The following is a 6930-nucleotide window of genomic DNA, read 5'->3' on the forward strand; positions in this document are numbered from 1 at the left end:
GTAGCCAGCAGCACACTGCTGACCTCATTGTGACATCATCAAGGTGCACCTGGAAGGTAGATATGCCACAAGTAAAAGACACGCCGAGAGTTGAACTCACAACCTCTGGATGATTGAGACAGCACTTTTACTCACTGAGCTACAGCACCTTTTACGCTAGTGTCTCTGGCTCCCCTGTCATAGCATACCTTAGTGATGTGCTAAGTTATAATCTACTTAGCTATCATCTCACAGTTAGCTGAGGCAAAAGACTGCTAGCTCAATGGTTTAAAACACTGCTGTCATGGATGCAAAACCTATATTCTTAAGTATGGTTCAATAAATGTAATAGAGAGTAAAATTATGCTGTTTTTTAATCAAACGCAAGCTCAACTTTGTAATGTATTGTGCGTAGTATTGCTAATGTGTTTGAGATGAAAAGAAGAAAGAAACAGAGGCAGGGAGAGATACAGAAAGATAGACAAAGGGGGCTAGGGAGAGAGACAGACAGAAAGAAAGACAGCAGGAGGGATAGACAGACAGACATATAATTCTAGAACCGGTGAGGGCTTCTTTTAGCCGAGACGTCTGCTACTTTTGCCGTTGGGTGAGAGCCGTCACTTGCTTGGTTTAGAAAAGTATCCAAGGCTGACAGGCGTGCCCATTTCTGCCTTAAAATATCAGCATGAGAATAAGTGACAACTTCATAACACTTTGGGGAGAGGCTTTTGTTTTGGGTGTGGGGGAGGGAAATGGAGGAATGCCAAACTTAAGATTTCCATTTTTGACCCTTTTTCTTTGCCTTTTTTGTCAGGGGGGAGATAAAACAAAGGAAGAAGGGCTGCTGTTGGATAAGAGGAACAGTGAAGGGGTGGTGGTGGACACAGGGGAGGTAAAAGGAAGGGAGAATGGACAGGGGGAGCAGGCAAGAGGTGGTGGTGGACAGCCAAAGAAAAAGAAAGACAGAAATATAGAAAGCGGCTAAGGAGAGAGAGAAAGAAATAAAAACAGACAGACACACACATATATTCTAGCACCCATTAATGTAACAGGCTATAGGACTAGTGAAGTATAAATTTGTAAGTATTGGTCTGTTTCACATAGGTGTCAGATGTGGAAAATCAACGTTATATGCGTTTTGCGATCTGCGTCATTGTGGATCTGTTGTCTCATTAAATCTTCTAAAACCTATGCACCTGTGAGGGGGGAAAATAAAAATTGACACGTGTTAGTATTGTGAGAATATAGATAACTAGTTTTCTAGGCCGTTACATTAACGGGTGCTAAAATATATGTTTGTGTGTGTCTCTCTCTCTTCCTCCCACTGTATGTCTCTCTCCCTAGCCCCCTTTGTCTGTCTGTCTTCCTGTGTCTCTCTTCTTTTCTTTCTATCTGTCTCTCTCCCTGCCTTCTATGCAGCAGCATTTCTCTCCCACCACTTCCAGTTCAGCAACCACAGCAGCAGCAATCCCTTCCCCTCCATTTCCCTCCACTCACACCACTTCCCTGTGCAGCAGCAGCAGCGTTTCTCCTACCCCCTCTTTCCCTCATCCTCCCATCTGTCTCTCTCTCCTCACCTCCTACCTCTGTGGAGCTCTCGCAGCTCCTCCTTGTCCTCCTCCAGCCAAGCCACAGCCAACTGCCGCCGCAGCTTGCCGCTGCCAACAGCCACTGCGGTCTGCAGCCACCGACAGCCGCGGCAGCCGACATCCACCTCGAGGGATTCTTTCCGAGGCTGCCTGCACCGATGCCGGCTGCCTCATCCCACCTCAAGTCACCCTGGACCTGGCACGCTCCTGGCATTGCTGGCACCGCCCCTATCCATGCTGTGCGGGAACGTGGGCTCCATGAGAATAACAACTAGAATGAACAGAAGCAAAATTAAAATAATTCTCAGCAGCCTGTTCTCTGTCATCCTAGACCACCCCCCCCCCCGCAACACCTCAACACACACTCCTGCAGCATAAAACCTTATCCCTAACCCTAATGTTATAATCAAGGTGCTCCTGGAAGGTAGATATGCCACAAGTAAAAGACAAGCTGGGAGTTGAACTCACAACCTCCGGATGATTGGTACAGCACTTTTACTCACTGAGTTACAGCACTTTTTATTCCAGTGTCTCTGGCTCCTCTGTCATAGCATACCTTAGTGATGTGCTAAGGTATAATCTGCTTAGCTAGCTATCATCTCACAGATAGCTAACACAAAAGAGTGGTAGCTCAATGGTTTAGAGCACTGCTTTCACTGACCCCCATACCCATATTCTCAAGTATGGTTGAATACATGTGATGTGGAGTCCAAAGGTGCTGTTTTGAGCAAACGCAAGCTCAATTTTTCTAATGTTTTGTATCTGGTATTGCTAATGTTTGAGATGAAAATGAGATGTGATTGCTCTGTATCCTTTAATTTGTATTCAAATGAGTATTGTGTCACCTGAAGGAGTTGAGGGAGTCCAAACTGGACCATGATCAGACACTAATCTTTATTCACTGTGCTATTGAATGAATCTATTCCGTTTAGGCTTTGTGTATGCGAAAGAGAGGCATTCCGGTGAGCAAATGGGAAACATGATAACCCCTAGTTCCCCCCCCCCACACACACACACCTGTTTGCTACCCCACTTCTTACCTTTCCAACCTGGCCCTCAGACAAAGACAATGTGATAAGAGTGATCAATTTACAGCGGTACCTAAATAAACTAATGCCTGTGCACTACTCAATGTATCTGACTGGGCCCTGGCATTCCTTTGGTAAGTAATCACAACATCCACAAATGGTTTAAGATTTTTATTGTAGAATATTGTATCATTTCTTTGACACTCAAATGTACAATCCTTGCACACTCCAGAAAAGCAGTGTGCAAGTGTAACATCATGCAACTGCAGTTCGCTGAGATGGATCACAGCTACACCGGTATACAGAGTAAGCCACTCCTAGGTCCAATTCAACTGCCAGCCTACAGGAGGAAAGGGTACAAATGTCAGGTCACTTTTAATTATTAAGGTTTCCTCACGGACCCCCCCCCCCACCCCTCCCCGGTAGGATAAGGCAGGTTGTAGGAAAAGGAAGATGGATTCAGAGATGTAGGATGTTCTTCGGTGCACTGGAAGAAAGGGAAGTAAGGAGATCAGAGAATAAAGGCCAGAGCTTTCTGCCATTGAAGCAAGGGAAATAAAAGCCATCTTCTTGTTACAGAGTCCATATGAGAACTAGGAACCTACACACACTTTTTGAAATATTGAAGGTTAGTGGAGGGGAGCACAAATGTCTCATACCTACCTATACACAAGTATCAGGAATAGGTCACAGGATCCGCTCGTATCACAGGAACAGCTTCACGATGAGATGCTAGCCACACGAGGAGGTCAGCTGGGCCCGAACACCTGCAAAGAGGGGAAGCATGTTAATACATTGGAGAAGTCCCCACCTAAAACTGTCACAACACCTAAAGTTAACCTATAGCTTCAGTTGAACTTGAAGTACCAGCATGGAGAAGGAGGGGGGGTTCTATAGTCTTATGCTACACAGAAACGTGTAGACCAATACCATAATTAACTCCTACAAGATGTGGAAAGCTGAGCAGCATATAGGCATCTGATAGTCGTAGTTTAAGATTTTTAGCAGTATAGGTCATCCAATCAGCTTTATCTGAGCTTCCAATATAGATGTCATTGATACCTAAAACTAAGGGGGGTGTTCAAACAACACATATGCTAACCTAACATCAGCATGTGTTGATTTATGAGTTGCTGTTGGTAAAACAACAAAAAACCAAGAGGTCCTAAACTGCTAGCTCTTACCAGGCCATGAAGAAGCACATTACGATGCCCTTGTATGGTGAAGATGAAAGACTTGGACATCCAACTTGCAACAAGAGTATGAAAGCTGTTAGCTATTTGACATGTGGGCAATCTTATATAATAAAAAGCTAAGCGCGCATGCGCACTCGCGCCGCGTGCTCCCTGACCTGTCGCGGGGGCACGAGTGTGCATGCGCTAGATGACGGGGAGTAAGGAGTCGGTACTTAGGGGAAAGAGAGCAGTCCCAGGAGAGCGAAGGAAGCCTCAGTGACACTGAGCCCAAACTCACATCAACTTCAAATTTAAAAAAGAGGCAATTGCAAGCTTTTTCCCCCCCCCCCCTCTCCAGCTTCGGGAAGGGATCGGGACTTTGGAGAACCGCATTGTGTGCTGCCCACCCCTTCCCGACGTCTTCCTATTTACCAGTGAGGACCCGACCGCAGCAAGCCATCGCTCGCCTCCAGAAGCCCGCTCCGCTCCTTCAACAGCGGAAGGCCCCGAGAGCAGGCCCGGGATTTGGAAGAGGGCAGACACCGAAAAGGGCTCGGCACAGTCTTCCTTACTCCCTTGCTGCCCCCCCTTCATGCGGTCCCGACAAACCTCTCGCCTCTAGCAGCACCCGCAGCACTCTACACACGCTGCTTCCTGGCCTTCTACTGCCCTAATTTGCTCCACCGCGTCCCAGATGACATCATCAGAGACGTGGCAGAGCAAATTAGGGTAGTAGAAGGGCCCGAAGCAGCATTTGAAGACTGCTGCACTTGCTGCTTAAATCGCCAGTCGGGCCCACGGGAAGGGAAGGTGGGGGCGGCAAAAGACTCGGTGGGGGCGCTGAGCAGCCGCGATCCCTCTCCTCAATCCGCTGACGACAGGCGGGGTCCAGCTCCGGCGCGTTGCTCGCGCAGAGCAGCGGGAGCAGCGCCACCAGCAGCAGTGCTGCCATCGGGAGCCCTTCTCGAGGGAGTGGGACAGGCTGCTGAGGAGCTTCGGGGGCTGCTGAGATGGCAGAGTCGGAGTGGCTGAGCTGAACTGGCGTCCCCCACCCCTCCCCAGTGCCAGCACCGCTCTCCCTCTCAGCGAGCCGGGCTGGGAAAAAAGGACACTGTGACTCACCAACCAGCCATCCACCGTGGATTTCTCCCCTCTGGAACCTGCCATCTAGGCCGTAGTGGGCCAGGATATAAGCGTCATAGCAGGACCCTGGGAAGCTGGCACACACATCCATCACCTCCATGGTAGGACTACAGACCACCTGCATATTCATGAAATGATATGCCCTCCGGTTCCTATATTGCCTTTCAGTATCAGCAGGTGGTCTGAGTGCTACGTGTGTGCAGTCTATAGCTCCCAGGACTGAGGGGAAACGTGCCAGTTGAGCAAAACCCCTCATTGTGCATTGCCACTCTGCCTGACTCATTGGAAACTGGATATACATATCAATACGCCTTAAAAAGACTTCCAAATACTTATTGATTATACTGGATACAGACGATTGACTGATGCCAGCCCCAGCTCCCAGGGGCCTTTGGAAGGTTCCTGTTGCCAAAAAGCCCAGGGCTGTAGTTACTTGTACATAAACTGGAAGGGAATGTCCCCTAAGAGTGGTGCACTCCAAATCCACCTGCAGTTGCTCACAGAGATGAAGTACGGTCTCTGGATTAAATCCAAGGAGACCAATACACCGCTCATCTGTCATATCAAGGAAGTTGTCCCTAGGCCTATATACCCTGGGGGCCTGTCGTCAGCGTCGGCCTGGGCCTCTGCCTCTAAGCTGGCCACGCCCCAGGAACGAGGCCGGAGATCTTCCTCTGCGCAACAATCTATCGCGGGCAACCACACATACGACAAACTCAAAGTAGTAAGCCATCTCTCAAACCAACACCAGACTAAAGACATCAATTGACAAGTACACAACAAAAGAGAGAAGATGGGGGAAAGGAGAAACAGTGAGATCACAGCACAAAGTTACAATATCACAGATCAAGCACCAGAAGCACGAATGTAAAGGACACAAAAATTTGCTGTTTTACAGCCCTCTATATACTATACACGTCTAATTAGCGTCTGATGCATAGGCGTTGTTAAATTTTACTTTGTCCTGCATAGGCGTCGTATGCGGAAAAAAGGCGTTATAGTGTCCGAAGATCTAAAGGAGAAAAAACAGTGTGACAAGGCAGTGGCTGCTGCCAGAAGGATGCTGGGCTGTATAAAGAGAGGCGTAGTCAGTAGAAGGAAGAAGGTGTTGATGCCCCTGTACAGGTCATTGGTGAGGCCCCACTTGGAGTATTGTGTTCAGTTTTGGAGACCGTATCTGGCGAAAGACGTAAGAAGATTTGAGGCGGTCCAGAGGAGGGCGACGAAAATGATAGGAGGCTTGCGCCAGAAGACATATGAGGAGAGATTGGAAGCCCTGAATATGTATACCCTAGAGGAAAGGAGAGACAGGGGAGATATGATTCAGACATTCAAATACTTGAAGGGTATTAACGTAGAACAAAATCTTTTCAAGAGAAAGGAAAACGGTAAAACCAGAGGATTTTATTTGAGGTTGAGGGGTGGTAGATTCAGGGGCAATGTTAAGAAATTCTACTTAACGGAGAGGGTAGTGGATGCCTGTAATGCGCTCCCGAGAGAGGTGGTGGAGAGTAAAACTGTGACTTGGTTCAAAGAAACGTGAGATGAACACAAAAGATTTAAAATCAGAAAATAATATTAAATATTGAACTAGGCCAGTACTGGGCAGACTTGCAGGTCTGTGTCTGTATATGGCCGTTTGGTGGAGGATGGGCAGGGGAGGGCTTCAATGGCTGGGAGGGTGTAGATAGGCTGGAGTAAGTCTTAACAGAGATTTCGGCAGTTGGAACCCAAGCACAGTACTGGGTAAAGCTTTGGATTCTTGCCCAGAAATAGCTAAGAAGAAAAAATTAAAAAAAAAAAAAAAATTTAAATTGAATCAGGTTGGGCAGACTGGATGGACCATTCAGGTCTTTATCTGCCGTCATCTACTATGTTACTATGTTACTATGTAGATTTTAATTGGACAGGCCAGGAAAACAGCATGTAAGTGGAATATCAGCAGCTCCAGTTCAATGAGATGGATGAAGAGATAGGAAGATGGATTGAGACAATGAAGAGTTGATTGGTTAATTT

At 47.4% G+C, this 6930-nt stretch overlaps 1 protein-coding gene across 1 annotated transcript in view; it reads right to left on the reverse strand.

Moving 5' to 3' along the window:
• Nucleotides 1-5476, reverse strand: part of LOC117346247 (vomeronasal type-2 receptor 26-like) — a 36243-nt gene extending 30767 nt beyond the window's left edge. Inside the window, exon 1 of the mRNA XM_033915647.1 lies at nucleotides 4894-5476. Coding sequence (XP_033771538.1) covers nucleotides 4894-5476 — 583 coding nt within the window. The remainder of the gene's footprint in view (nucleotides 1-4893) is intronic.
• Between the last annotated feature and the right edge of the window lie 1454 nt (nucleotides 5477-6930).

The sequence above is a fragment of the Geotrypetes seraphini genome, chromosome 12 (assembly GCF_902459505.1).
Source record: "Geotrypetes seraphini chromosome 12, aGeoSer1.1, whole genome shotgun sequence".
NCBI classification, from domain to species: domain Eukaryota; kingdom Metazoa; phylum Chordata; class Amphibia; order Gymnophiona; family Dermophiidae; genus Geotrypetes; species Geotrypetes seraphini.